Source organism: Jaculus jaculus, chromosome 7 (assembly GCF_020740685.1).
Source record: "Jaculus jaculus isolate mJacJac1 chromosome 7, mJacJac1.mat.Y.cur, whole genome shotgun sequence".
NCBI classification, from domain to species: domain Eukaryota; kingdom Metazoa; phylum Chordata; class Mammalia; order Rodentia; family Dipodidae; genus Jaculus; species Jaculus jaculus.
Window position 1 is genome coordinate 39,181,877 of NC_059108.1, and position 14,132 is coordinate 39,196,008.

General features: G+C 40.0%; 1 protein-coding gene across 1 annotated transcript in view; it reads left to right on the plus strand.

The window, feature by feature from the left end:
- Nucleotides 1–14,132, plus strand: part of Sec63 (SEC63 homolog, protein translocation regulator) — a 78,227-nt gene that overhangs the window by 43,812 nt on the left and 20,283 nt on the right. The window contains exons 9-13 of the mRNA XM_004660611.2: nt 7,658–7,752; nt 7,844–7,976; nt 9,874–9,966; nt 12,722–12,876; nt 13,608–13,755. Coding sequence (XP_004660668.1) covers nt 7,658–7,752; nt 7,844–7,976; nt 9,874–9,966; nt 12,722–12,876; nt 13,608–13,755 — 624 coding nt within the window. The remainder of the gene's footprint in view (nt 1–7,657; nt 7,753–7,843; nt 7,977–9,873; nt 9,967–12,721; nt 12,877–13,607; nt 13,756–14,132) is intronic.

The following is a 14,132-nucleotide window of genomic DNA, read 5'->3' on the forward strand; positions in this document are numbered from 1 at the left end:
CTGTAAATGCTGTTTTAAAATATTTTTATAGATGAGGAACCTGAGTCACATGAGTTAACATGCCCAAGGATACACAGTTAATAACAGATGAAAGCACTGCTAAAACAGAGTAGTATACTGTATTAAATGCAATAAAAATAGAGGCCGTTGGTGTATTAAAAGAACATTGCTAAAATAGTTCATTTCCAGGGTCTAATTTAATAATTTTCCATGTGAGAAATAAAAAATCAGCCACATCCTTAATACTTCTGATCTCATAAATCTAAATTTATAAAATGACCTTTATTTTCAAACTGGTAATTGCAGAATCAGACTTTTTAAATTAAATCTATGTAGGGCCTTCCATAAGTGCTCTCAGAGCTCTATATCTCAGCTACTTAAAAACAAAAAAAAAAACCCTCATTTTAAATTATTTTTACTGGAGAATGCATTTTTATTCCTTTTTAACTTTTTTTTAAAGGTAGTTTTGGTTTTTCCAGATAGGATCTTACTCTAGTCCAGGGTGGCCTGGAATTCACTATGTAGTCTTAGGCTGGCTTTGAACTCACAGTGATCTTCCTACCTCTGACTCCCGAGTGTTGGGATTTAAGGTGTGTGCCCCCATACCTAGCCATTTTTCTTTAATTTTTAAGATGTATTTGTGTGTGTGTGTGGTCTCTTGATGCTGCAAATGAATGCTGTTCCAATTTTATATTGGTGGTGAGGAAACGGAACCCAGTCAGACAGGGTTTGTAAGCAAGTATCTTTAATTGCTGCATCGTTTCTCCAGCCCCTGCATTTTTGTTCTAAAGCCGAAATTGGCTTTTCAATATTTGGTACTTGCTAAGTTCACTTTCCTAGTAATGAGAAAGAGAGAGTCTGCTCAGGATTATATGACTTAGGGCCATATATGCACAGATAAATTTCAGCAGAAATAATATCATGAAAATAGCTGTATCACCAAAAATGTTTTACAAATTCTATAATGCTCATAAGAGTTCCAATGAGGGACTGGAGAGATGGCTCAGCAGTTAAAGGTGCTTGTTGGCAAAGCCTGACAGCTTCGGTTTGATTCCCCAGTTCCCATCGAAAGCCATATGAACAAAGTAGCCCGTGTATCTGAAGTTCAATTGCAGTGGCAAGAGACCCTGGCATGCCCGTTCCCTCCCTGCTTTTCTTTTAAAAATATTTTTTTATTTATTTGCAAGTTGAGAGAAAGAGAAAATGAATATAGGTGCAGCAGGGCCTCTAGCCACTGCAAATGAACTCCAGATACATGTGCCCCTTTGTACATCTGGCTTTACATGGGTACTGGGTAATTAAACCCAGCTCATTAGGGTTCTGTAGGCAAGTGCCTTAACCACTGAGCAATGTCTCCAGCACACTCTTTCTTAAAAATCTCACAGCTTGAAAATAAATGATAAAAGACTTAAATATTTCATTTATTTACTTGATAGAGAGAAAGATGGGGCGGGGGAGAGAGAGAATGGGAGCTCCAGGGCCTCCAACCACTACAAACTCCAGACGTATGGGCCACCTTGTGCATGTGCTTATGTGGGTCCTTGGGAATTGAACCTGGGTACTTGGCTTTGCAGGCAAGTACTTTAGCTGCTAAACCATTTCTCCAGCCCTAATAATTTTTTTGTTTTGTTTTGTTTTTGTTTTTGAGGTACAGTCTCATTCTAGCTCAAGCTGACCTGTAATTCACTATATAGTCTCAAGGTAGCCTTGAACTCACGGTGATCCTACTTCTGCCTCCCAAGTGCTGGGATTAAAAGTGTGTGCCACCATGCATGGCTTCCTAATAAAATATTTTTTAAAATTCCAATGACATTGTTCATAGAAATACAAAACGTGATCCTAAAATTGATAGGAAAGTACAGAAGAGCACAAATTTCCAGAGCAGTTCTGAACCAAAAGAATAATGCTAGAGGTATTATAATACTTGATTCTAGATTATATCTCAGGGCCATAGTAACAAAAACAGGATGGTAATGACACAAAACGACATGGAAACCAGTAGAACAGAGTAGGGGACACATTACATACCATATGCTTATAGCCATATGATTTTTGACAAAAATGCTAAATTAAAAAAACCCACCTCTTCAACAAATGGTGCTGGAAACAATAATCCACATGTAAAAGAATGAAATTAAGTGCTTGTCTCTAACCCTGTACAGATATCAATTAAAGATAAATCGGGACTGGAGACATGGCTCAGCAATTAAAGGTATTTGTTTGCAAAGCCTAATGGCCCAGGTCCAGCTTCCTAGTGCCTATGTGTAACCATATGCACAAAGTGTCCCATGTGACTGGAGTTCATTTCCAGAGCCTGGAAGTCTTGACACACTTATACTTTTTCTCACTCTTTCAAATAAAATAATAAATAAATAAAATGATTAAAAAAACCCAGGCATTAGCCGGGCGTGGTGGTACACGCCTTTAATCCCAGCACTCGGGAGGCAGAGATAGGAGGATTGCCGGGAGTTCGAGGCCACCCTGAGACTCCATAGCGAATTTCAGGTCTGGGCTAGAGTGAGACCCTACCTCAACCCCCCACCCCAAATAAAAACCAAAAAAACCCAGGCATTGTGTAATCCCAACATGTATGAAGCAGAGGCAAGAGGATCAGGAATTCAAGGTCAGCCTGATCTACACAGCAGACTCTTGTCTCAAAAGCATAATATGTACCTATATCTTTCTATATCTATTTAAATACAAATGTAAACATAAATGTAATACTTGGGATGGAAGATGTCTCAGGCATTAAGGCAGTTGATTGCAAAGCCTGATGGCCCTGGGTTCAGTTCACCAGTACCCATATAAAGCCATATGTCTGGAGTTCATTTGCAGGGACAAGGGACCCTGACACCAACCCATTCTCTCTTCTCCCAAATGAGAAAAAAAACATCAATCTATCTATCTATTTATTTTAAAAGTATATTTAGTTTCCAACTTATTGTCAGAATGATTGTCATTAAAAAAACAAAAAGGAGTTGTGGTGCATGCTTTTAATTCTAGCACTTAGCAGGCTGAAATAGTAGGGTTGCTGTGAGTTCAAGGCCAACCTTGGGGCTACAGAGTGAGTTCCATGTCCATGTGGGCAAGAGCGAGATCCTACCTTGAAAAAGCAAACAAAAAAAAAAAAAAAAAAAGAAGAAGAAGAAGAAGAAAAAGAAACAAAAGCTGTCAAAAGATGCAGGAGTGGGGACTGAACCCTTAGACACTACTTCTAGGAACGTGAGTTAGTCCAGCTTCTGTAAATCAGTGTAGAGGTTCTTCAAGCATCCTAAAAATACAACTGCCATATGATTCTGCTCTTTGTACCACTCCTGGGAATATGCTCAGAGGAGTCTGAGCATACCATAGTGATACCTGCATGTCCATGGTTATTGTGACATTATTCACATACATGTTACGTAATTAGCCTAGATACCTGTCAACAGACAAATAGAAAAATGTGGTACAAAAACCAATCTGTGTGTATATGTGTGTGTGTATGCGTATGCACACATGCACATATTCATTTGTGTGTCAAGGCCTGAAGTGATATTGGGTATCTTTCTTGATCACTCTCTACCTTATTTATTGAGAGAAGGTCTCACTGAACCCAGGGCTCATTGATTTGGCTAATCTAGCAAGCCAGCTTACCCTGAGGATTTGCCTTGTCTTAACCTCCCTAACTCTGAGACTACAGGGGCATGCTGCCATGCTGCCATGCCAGGCGTTTACATGGGTCTGGGGATCCAAACTTAGGTCTTCATGCTGGCAAGTGCTTTGCTGACTGATGCAACCTCAGCAATCCTAGATTCACCCATAGTAGAAAAGAAATTGAATCCCAGCACTTGGGAAGCAGAGGTAGGAGGATCGCTGTGAGTTAGAGACCACCCTGAGACTACATAGTGAATTCCAGGTCAGCTTGAGCTAGAGACCCTACCTCAGAAAGCAAAAAAAAAAAAAAAAAAAAAAAGTTGTGTCAGTTGTAGAAAAATGGACAGAAGCAGCTAGGTGTGATGGTACATACCTTTAATCCCAGCACTCGGGAGGTACAGGTAGGAGGATCACCATGAGTTCAAGGCTAGCTTGCGACTACATAGTAAATTCCAGATCAGCCTGTGCTAGAGTGAGAATCTACCTGGAAGAAAAAAAAGTGGGCAGAACTTATTATATAACATGAAATAAGCCAAGCTCAGATGAATATTATATGCTTTCTCTTAACATGTAGACCCTAGATTTTATACATACGTTTAAGTTATAGATAGATCAATTGATCGATCAATAGATTGTAGGTAGATGACCTGAAGGAGAAGTGGTACTAGTTCTACCTAGAAAAAGGAGAGAACTAGTGCAAAGGGAAGAGATGAGTATGTTCAAAGTACACAGGGTACTTGAATGAAAATACCTTTATAACACACGTCAGTATGTACAATGAATATATGCAATAAGAATAAGTATTAATATTCTCTTACATGTACATATTCTTTTCTCATATTTATTTATTTGCAAGCAGAGAGGGTCAGATAGATAGACAACAGATAGATAGAGAATGGGTTGTCAGGGCCTCTTACCACTGCAAATGAACTCCAGATGTATATGCCACTTGGAGCATCTGGCTTCTCACGGGTTCTGGGGAATTGAACCCAGGCCTTCAGACTTTTCAAGCAAGCGCCCTTAACTCCTGAGCCATCTCTGTAGCTCATGTATGCTGTGTGATTGAAATTGAAATATTAATATAGAAATGTATGCCCTTATGAACATCTTTTTTTTTTTTTTTTGGTTGTTCAAGGTAGGGTTTCACTCTATCCCAGGCTGTCATGGAATTTACTGTGCAGTCTCAGGGTGGTCTTGAACTCACGGTGATCCTTCTACCACAGCCTCCCAGGTGGTGGGATTAAAGGCATGCACTACTATGTCCAGTGATATTTATTTAAATATATTTTTAATTTGGCTATGTGATCATTTTTGTTCATTAAAAAATATGTGTGTGTGTATGTATGTGTGTGTGTATACACACACACACACGCATGCACACACGCATATATCTATTTATTTATTTTGTTTTTTCTTCCTATCTCTGCCTCCCAAGTGCTGGGATTAAAGGTGTGCAACTGCACTATGCCTGATTGGTTTTTTTTTTTTTGTTTTTTTTTTTGTTGTTTTTTTTGAGGTAGGATCTCAGGCTGGCCTCAAACTTATGGTGATCCTCCTAACTCTGCCTGCCGAGTGCTAGGATTAAAGGCGTGTGCCACCATGCCTGGCTTGCCTGACTTATTTTCTTATTTTTATTTTTTAAAATTTATTAGTTTTTAAAATATTTTATTTTTATTTATTTATTTGACACAGAGAAAGAGAGAGAGAGGGAGGGAGAGACTGGGCACTCCAGGGCCTTCAGCCACAGACGCATGTGCCCCTTGGTGCACCTGGCTAAAGTGGGTCCTGGGGAATCGAACCTGTGTCCTTTGGCTTTGCAGGCAAATGCCTTAATTGCTAAGCCATCCCTCCAGCCCTAAAATTTGTTTTATTTACTTGAGAGAAGTAGAGAGAAGAGAGTGAGAGGATGACATGCCAAGGCTTTTGGCTGCTGCAAATGAACTTCAGATACATGTGCCTCTGGTCTATGTGGGTCTTGGGGAATCGAACCTGGGTTCTTTGGCTGTGCAGGCAAGCACCTTCACTGCTAAGCCACCCCTCCAGCCCCTATTTTTTTTAAACTATCTTAGTTTTATTTGTGAGAGAAAGGTAGAGAGTGCACTATGGCCACTTGCCACTGCAATTGAACTCCAGACATGTGTGCCACCTGTGCATCTGGCCCATGTTGGCCCTGGGGAATCCAACCTGGGTCCTTTGGCTTTGCAGACAACTACCTTAACCACTAAGCCATCTTGCCAGCCCTTCAAATATATTTTAAATTTTTATTTATTTATTTAATTTTTTGGGGGGGGGGTTTGTTTGTTTGTTTTGTTTTTTAGAAGTAGGGTCTCACTCTAGCCCAGGCTGACCTGGAATTCACTTGGTAGTAGTCTCAGGCTGGCCTTCAACTCAAGGCGATTATCCTATTTCTGCCTCCCATGTGCTGGGATTAAAGGTACACCACCAGGCCCAGCTTTATTTATTTATTTATGAGGGAAAGAGAGAGGGGTGGCACATCGAGAAAGTGAGAATGGGTGTGCCAGGGCCTCTGGCCGCTGCAAACGAACTCCAGATGCATGTGCTACCTTGTGCATATGGCTTAGGTGGGCCCAGGGGAGTTGAACCTGGGTCCTCTGGCTTTGTGTGCAGGTGCCTTAACTGCTGAGTTCTCTCTACAGCCCATTGCCTCTCATCTTGATTTCTGAGGGTGGTACTTAGCCTACATAATTAACTGGCGGACTTAGTTGCACGCCCTTCATTACTTCAGCTGTGTCAGGAGTCATTTTGAGAAAGCATTTGGAGATGGTAGTGCAGGTCACGCATATACCGCCTGCTGTGTCAGGCGCATCTGAAGAAGTGGACTTACAGAGAGAGCTGAAGAGTACTGTTCCAGGTCATTAAGCAAGGTGCTGAGCAAGATCAGGTCTGTGCACTTGAACTTCTCGTGGGCCCACCTTGTTTGCATAGTTGTATGTGATTTCTGCTGTTGTAAATACAGTGTATGGCGAGATTGACTCTGGTGCCAGCCCTTATAGAGCTTTTAGGCTAATATATGTGGTTGTGAACTATGTGTATGTCCACAAAACGCTTCAAGTTTTCAAAATTTTCTGGAAATTATAGTGCATTTTCATTTACACAAGGATGGACTGAAGGAGTAAAGAATCCTTTAATTCTTTGTGACCCATTATTTCCAACCTTACTTATGTATTATGAGACCTTTTTTTTTTTTTTTACATGTTATAGTTATTAGCATCACATAGAATATTCATGCTCTATGTAGCAGGCTTCCATAGAACACAAGCTTAGGTCTAAAAACTGACGCTGTTTAAGTGATTTTAATATATCTAATTCTGTTAACTTGATGTACACTTCTACTTACTTGGGATAGGTAATAATTGTGTGCATTTTAAAAATGAAGTTTTTTTAATGGGAGAAACCAGTACTTACAATGCAATTCAGATAACTTTTAGCATTGTGCTACCTTAGAAAAGTGCTTTACTTGAGGATTAAGAATGTATCCCAGGAAGAGAAATTGATATGGAAATTGATCTTTTTTTTTTTTTTTAACAAGGTAGGGACCCACAGTAGCCCAGGTTTACCTGGAGTTCTCTATGTAGTCTCAAGCTTACCTTGAACTCGCTGCAGTCTTTGTACCTCTGCCTCCCAAGTTCTGGGATCAAAAGGCATGTACCATCACTTCCGGCAAATTTATCTTTATACACACACGCACATATATATGTATTTATTTGAGATGTTTCCAGGTAGGATCTCATTCTAGCCCAGGCTGACCCGGAACTCACTTGGTAGTCTCAGGCCAACCTTGAACCCACTGTGATTCTCCTACGTGCTGGAATTAAAGGTGTGCATTTCCACACCCGGCACCTTTCTATTTCTTTTTGAAAACTTTAATATGTGAACATACAGTAATTTAATCGTGCTATTCTCATTTGGCCCTCTTCCCCACCTCTCCTCTTCTGAGGACTTTCCTCTTTCAAGTTTGTCTTTCTATTTTGTTGTCTTAGTATTATTTCTTTTCTTTCCATAGGTCTTATCATGGTTTTGGCTGGAGCGTCTGAGTTTGATCCTCAGTATAATAAAGATGCCACAAGCAGACCCACAGATAATGTTTTAATACCCCAGGTTAGGCTGATCTTTCAAATTCCCTGATGGGCAGTTAAATATCAGAGTGAACACTTTATATATTTTTGAGTGATTTTTGTATTTGTTTTAGCTAATCAGAGAAATTGGCAGCATAAATTTAAAGAAGAATGAGCCTCCACTGACGTGCCCGTACAGCCTAAAGGCCAGAGTTCTTTTGCTCTCTCATCTTGCTCGAATGAAAATTCCTGAGACCCTTGAAGAAGGTATTTGTGATTCTATTATCTACAGGCTTTTAATGGAAGGGGCCAAGGCAACAAATTTAATTAAGACCTTGTGTGATCCAGTGTTTAGTAGATGTTCTCTTTTGTTCAATCAATTAATTGCTCAAGGACTTTTAAAAAATACATACTGTATATAATTACTTTGCAGATAGTTGGAAGGTCTAAATGAGATGTTTTAATTTATTATTTCAAGATGACAGAAGTCTGTATAAGAAATGTTTAGTTAATTACAGATTAGAAAAAGAAGTTCCTAATGATGTTTTGTTTTTTTAGACAGAGTCTGCCTATGCATCCAAGGCTAGCCTTGCTTTCCATCCACCTGCCTTAAGCCTTCTGAGTGCTGGAATTATGGGCATGCACCTCCTTACCAGACTCCCAATAGCTGTGTGTATGTGTATGTGCATGTGTGTGCACGTGCTCCTGTGTGAGTACAAGCATGCAGTTGCCATGCTGTGCATGTGTGTGTGTATATCAAAGGACAGCCTTGGATGTCAGTCCTTGCCTTCCACCTTGAGTCAGGGTCTGTTGTTCACTGTGTATTCTGAGCAGTCTTCTGTCCCTTCTCCCATCTTGTCATGGTACACTAGGACTGTAGACACATACTATATCTGGCTTTACATGGGCTCTAGGGATCTGAACTCAGCTCCTTATGCTTGCAGGTGCTTTATGCACTAAACCATTTCCCCAGCCCTTCTAATGGCTTTGTAAAAAATAATTGTAAGATGTTGGAAGTACAGAAGTGGGCTTAGTGGCACATACCTCTACTTTCCCCTCCACCCCGCGTCAAGCGCCTTTCTCCTCAGACAGTCCAGGTGCCGTCAGAGTGGTGTGGCCTTAGAACGCTCCTGCTCTTCACTAGCAGCCACTTGCAGTATCTGTGCTATTTACTTAGAGCTTAAGAAGCACTTGAAGACACCCATTCTGTGAGCACAGTTGCAGAGGAACAACAGTGTTTCCAGGGAGGCCATTTTTGAGTGTCATTTAATTTTTACTGGTGTTATTTCAACTGGTTTTTGCCATAGAAAAGAAACATTTACTGGGTGTGGTGACACTGCCTTTAATCCTAGCACTTGGAGGCTGAGGTAAGAGGATCACTGAGTTTGAGGCCAGCCTGTACTATAGATTAAATTCTAGGTCACCTAGGATAGAATGAGACCCTGCCTCAGAATAAAAAATAAAAAAATTCTTTCTGAATGAAATCTTAAAAAAAAAAATTTATTTGAGAGAGAGGCAGATAGAGAGAAAGAGAGGATGGGTGTACCAGGCCTTTAGCCATTGCAGACAAACTCCAGATGCATGTGCTCCCTTGTGCATCTGGCTTACATGGGTCCTGGGGAATCGAACTGGGGTCCTTAGGCCTCACAGGCAAACACCTTAACTGTTAAGCCATTTCACCAGCCTCCTGAATGAAATCTTACCACTTTCACATCCTGTAATCTCTAGTCTAGTCCAGAAAGCAAGACCACTTTGTGTTTGGTATTTTGGTGATAGGAAAGATTCTGATGATGGAATGAAGGAGCAGTTTAGGTATTATCCCTGGAGCTGCTTTGACATACTCATAAGTACAAGAACAAAACTCTTAGTTTTCAAAGATTGCAAGATTAGAAGAGACTTTAGGATTATTTTAATGAAAATAGAGATTAACTAATACCATAATATTAAAACTTTGGCTTTGACCCATCTAAAGTGAGTGGTGGTTTTCTGACTGATTTTTGACTGTATGATTGAGAAATATCACTTTAGCCAATAGAATTCTGAGATCATGTGAAATATTTGTGGGCCAATAATTTTGCATTAATGTTGGCTTCAAGTGATAGAGGTGCTTTAACCATAAAATTAGGATGAATGATTTGTTTCAGGGTTCTTCTTATTTTTGCAGATCAGCAGTTTATGCTGAAAAAATGCCCTGCTCTGCTTCAAGAAATGGTTAATGTAATCTGCCAGCTAATAATAATGGCTCGGAGCCGTGAAGGTGAGGGGGAATGTGATTCATGTCATTATTTCTCCTTTTCTTCCAAGCATGTGCAGACTATACTTCCTAGTTTGAAGATTTATGGGTAATAAATTGCAATTCTGTCTACCAGTTTAATCAGCTTTCTTAATTTATTTATTTTTTTTTTGTTTTTTGAGTTGGGGTCTCACTGTAATTTAGGCTGACCTGGAATTCACTACATAGTCTCAGGCTGCTTCAAACTCACAGTGATCTTCTACCTCTGCCTCCTGAGTGCTGGGATTAAAGACATGCACTATCATGCCCAGCTAACTTTCTTAATTTGCTTGTGAATTTTCTCATTTTTTGTTTTATTGTTTGTAATGATTTACAATATTTTCTCTCAACAAATAGATACATACATACCTACGGCTTTTTTGAGGTAGGGTCTCATTCTGGCCTCCAGGCTAGCCTTGCCTTCTCAGTATATATATAAAATTCTTTTTTTTTTTTTTTTTTTTTTGGTTTTTCAAGGTAGGGTCTCACTCTAGCCTATGCTGACCTATAATTCACTATGGAGTCTCAGGGTTCACCTTCTCAATTTTTTTTAAAATTTATTTATTAGAGAGAGAGAATGGGCATGCCAGGGATTTCAGCCTCTGCAAACAAGCTCCAGATGCAAGCAGCACCTTGAGCATTTGGCTTATATGGGTCCTGGGGAATCAAACTGGGGTCCTTTGGCAAATTATTCTGTTTGATCAATGTGTTTTTTAATAATTCTCTAACTGATGTGTTGATGTATAACTTTTTATTATTTTTATTTATTTAAGAGAGAAAGAAAGAGGGAGAGGGGAGAGGGAGACAGATAGAGAGAGAGAGAGAGAATGGGTATGCCGGGCCTTCCAGCACCTGCAAACAGTCTTCAGGTGCATGCGCCACCTTGTGCATCTGGCTTATGTGGGTTCTGGAGAATTGAACCTGGGTCCTTTGGCTTTGTAGGCAAGCATCTTAGCAGCTAAGTCATCTGTCCTGCCCTGATGTGTAGTATTTGTATGGAAGGAAAATCAGAGTTTTGGTCATTAATACAAAAAGATCCATAAAAAGGGAGACAGTGTTTATAGTTTGTTGTGGGTGATTTTATTTTACTTATTTATGTATTTGGTTTTCTGAGGTAAGGTCTCCCTCTAGCTCAGGCTGACTTGGAATTCACTATGTAGTCTAGACTGGCCTCGAACTCACAGCAGTCCTCCTACCTCAGCCTCGTGAGTGCTGGGATTAAAGGCGTGTGCCACCTTGCCTGGCATTGTGGGTGATTTTAGTTCTTGGCAAGGTGACTCTATGCTCAGGATACTTATAATAATAGCTAGTAGTTTATTGTTACTGAAAAAAAAATGTTTTTAAAGATAGAGTCTTGCTATATGCACCAAGCTGGCCTTGAACTCAAAATCCTTCTGCCTTAGCTTCCAAGTACCTGCGTTACAGATGTGCACCCTCATGCCTGGTTTAAATCTTTGTAGTTTTTTTTTTAAATTATTTATTTGGGAGAGATAAAAAGGTGGAGAGAGAGAGAGAATGAATGAATGCATGTGGGCGTATCAGGGCTTCTAGCCACTGCAAATGAATTCCAGACACATGTGCCACCATATGCATCTGGCTTATGTGGGTACTAGGGACTTGAACCTTGGTCCTTAAGCTTTGCAGGCAAGTGCCTTAACCAGTAAGCCATCTCTCCAGCCTTTATTTGTTTTTTGTTTGAGACCCTTGAGATAGGGTTGCAACTATGTAGCCCAGGCTTCCCTTGAACTCACCATCCTTTTGCCTTGGTTACCTAAATGCTGGGCTTATAGGTGTGCGCCACCACTCCTGGCAAGATTGTTTTAAAAATAAACCATAGTACTGGTATTCTGTTACTTTAACATTATTAGAGTTGATTAAAAGGTTTTAAATTTAATAATACACATTTGACTAAGTTTGTGTATTTAACCTTTCCTCCAGTAGCTTTTTTTTTTTTTTTTTGGTTTTTTTTGAGGTAAGGTTTCACTCTAGCCCAGGCTGGCCTGGAATTCATTATGTAGTCTCAGGGTGACTTTATTTTTTTTTAATTAATTAATTTATTTATTTGAGAGCGACAGACACAGAGAGAAAGACAGATAGAGGGAGAGAGAGAGAATGGGTGCGCCAGGGCTTCCAGCCTCTGCAAACGAACTCCAGACGCATGCGCCCCCTTGTGCATCTGGCTAGCGTGGGACCTGGGGAACCGAGCCTCGAACCGGGGTCCTTAGGCTTCACAGGCAAGCGCTTAACCACTAAGCCATCTCTCCAGCCCTCAGGGTGACTTTAAACTCATGGCAATCCTCTTCCCTTTGCCTCCTAAGTGCTGGGGTTAAAGGTGTGCACCACCACGTCCAGCTTTCCAGTAGCTATTTTTTAAATAATGTTTTAAAAATATTTTTATTTATTTATTTGAGAGAGGGAGAGAGAGAGAGAAACAGAGAATGGATACGCCAGGGCCTCTTGCCACTACAAACGAACTCCAGTTGCATATACCACTTTGTACATCTGACTTTATGTGGGTACTGGAGAGTATTCAACTCTGGTCCACTAGGGTTTGCAAGCAGGTGCCTTTAACTGCCAAGCAATCTCTTTAGTCCTTTCCAGTAGCTTTTAAAGAGGTCAGTACTGTGATCATGTAATTTGGAGTGTTGAGAATATTAATTTGTTTTGTGATGAATTGGGTGTTCTTGACCATGTAAAAACTCCAGTCCTGTTGTTTCTTTTATTTCCTATTCTTTCTAAGAAAGGGAGTTTCGTGCTCCAACTTTGGCATCCTTAGAAAACTGCATGAAGCTTTCCCAGATGGCTGTTCAAGGCCTTCAGCAGTTTAAGTCCCCCCTTCTGCAGCTCCCTCACATTGAAGAGGACAATCTTAGAAGAGTTTCTAATCATAAAAAGGTGATTGTTTGTTACTTTAAAGTCTAATTTTAGCAGTTTGCTGTGTCACAGAGGTGGTATGAATAAAAATTTCTAGAAATGGTTAATGTAAATTGCTTTGACTTAGTTGTAAAATTTAAAAACTCTCAAGTGATTCATTAAACTTCATATTTAGGCAGATATTTTACTACTGTAATACTATTTTGGGTCCAGTGAATTTTAGCAATTAACATTTTATACCACATATTACAAAAAATACATGTACCATGTAAAAGTCCATTCTACACTTTTCAGTCATTTCATTCTTGACTTAAAGATTGGCTGATTGCTCATTGATTGAGCATGAAGAAAAAAAATTAAGTGTTCAAAAAAAAGTAAGTTGGTAAGGCCAGGCGTGGTGGCACACACCTTTAATCCCAGCACTTGAGAGGCAGAGGTAGGAGGATTGCTGTGAGTTCAAGGCCGCCCTAAGACTATAGATGAATTCCAGGTCAGCCTGAGATAGAGTGAGACCCTACCTTGAAAAACCAAAAAAAAAAAAAAAAAAAAAAAGTTGGTGTGGTAGAATGCTTAGCTGGCATTCATGAGGCCCTAGACCCAGTACCTGGTGCTGGGGGCAGAGAAGTGGGAATAGAGGGAGAGAGACAGAGAGAGATTGAGAAGTGTTTTTATTTTGGTCAATATGCCAATCGTTGCTTTTTTAAATGAAAACTTATGAATTAGGGATTTGTTTTCTTTCTTATTTTATTCAGTACAAAATTAAAACTATCCAGGATTTGGTTAGTTTAAAAGAATCAGATCGTCATAGTCTACTCCATTTCCTTGAAGATGAAAAGTATGAGGAGGTTATGGCTGTCCTTGGGAGTTTTCCATATGTGACCATGGACATAAAATCACAGGGTAAGTGGGAGATTTCCTATTGAACGTAGCTTACTTGGTTCTCATTTATTTGACTCAGTAGTCTCATAATACTTTGTGGAAGTTTGTGTGTATTTATTTATTTTTGTATTTTGAGGTAGGATCTTATTCTAGTCTAGGCTGACCTGGAATTCACTATGTAGTCTCAGGTTGGCCTCAAGCTCATGGCAATCCTCCTACCTCTGCCTCCTGAGTGCTGGGAAGTGGTGTGCGCCACCGCGCCTGGTGTGTATTTATTTTTGCTGAGTTTCATCATGTAGACCACGCTGGCTTTGAAGTTGGAGTAATTCTCCTACCTGTCCCTCCTGAGTGCTAGTATTATAGGAATGTCCCACCATATCAGGCTTTAAAACACTAAC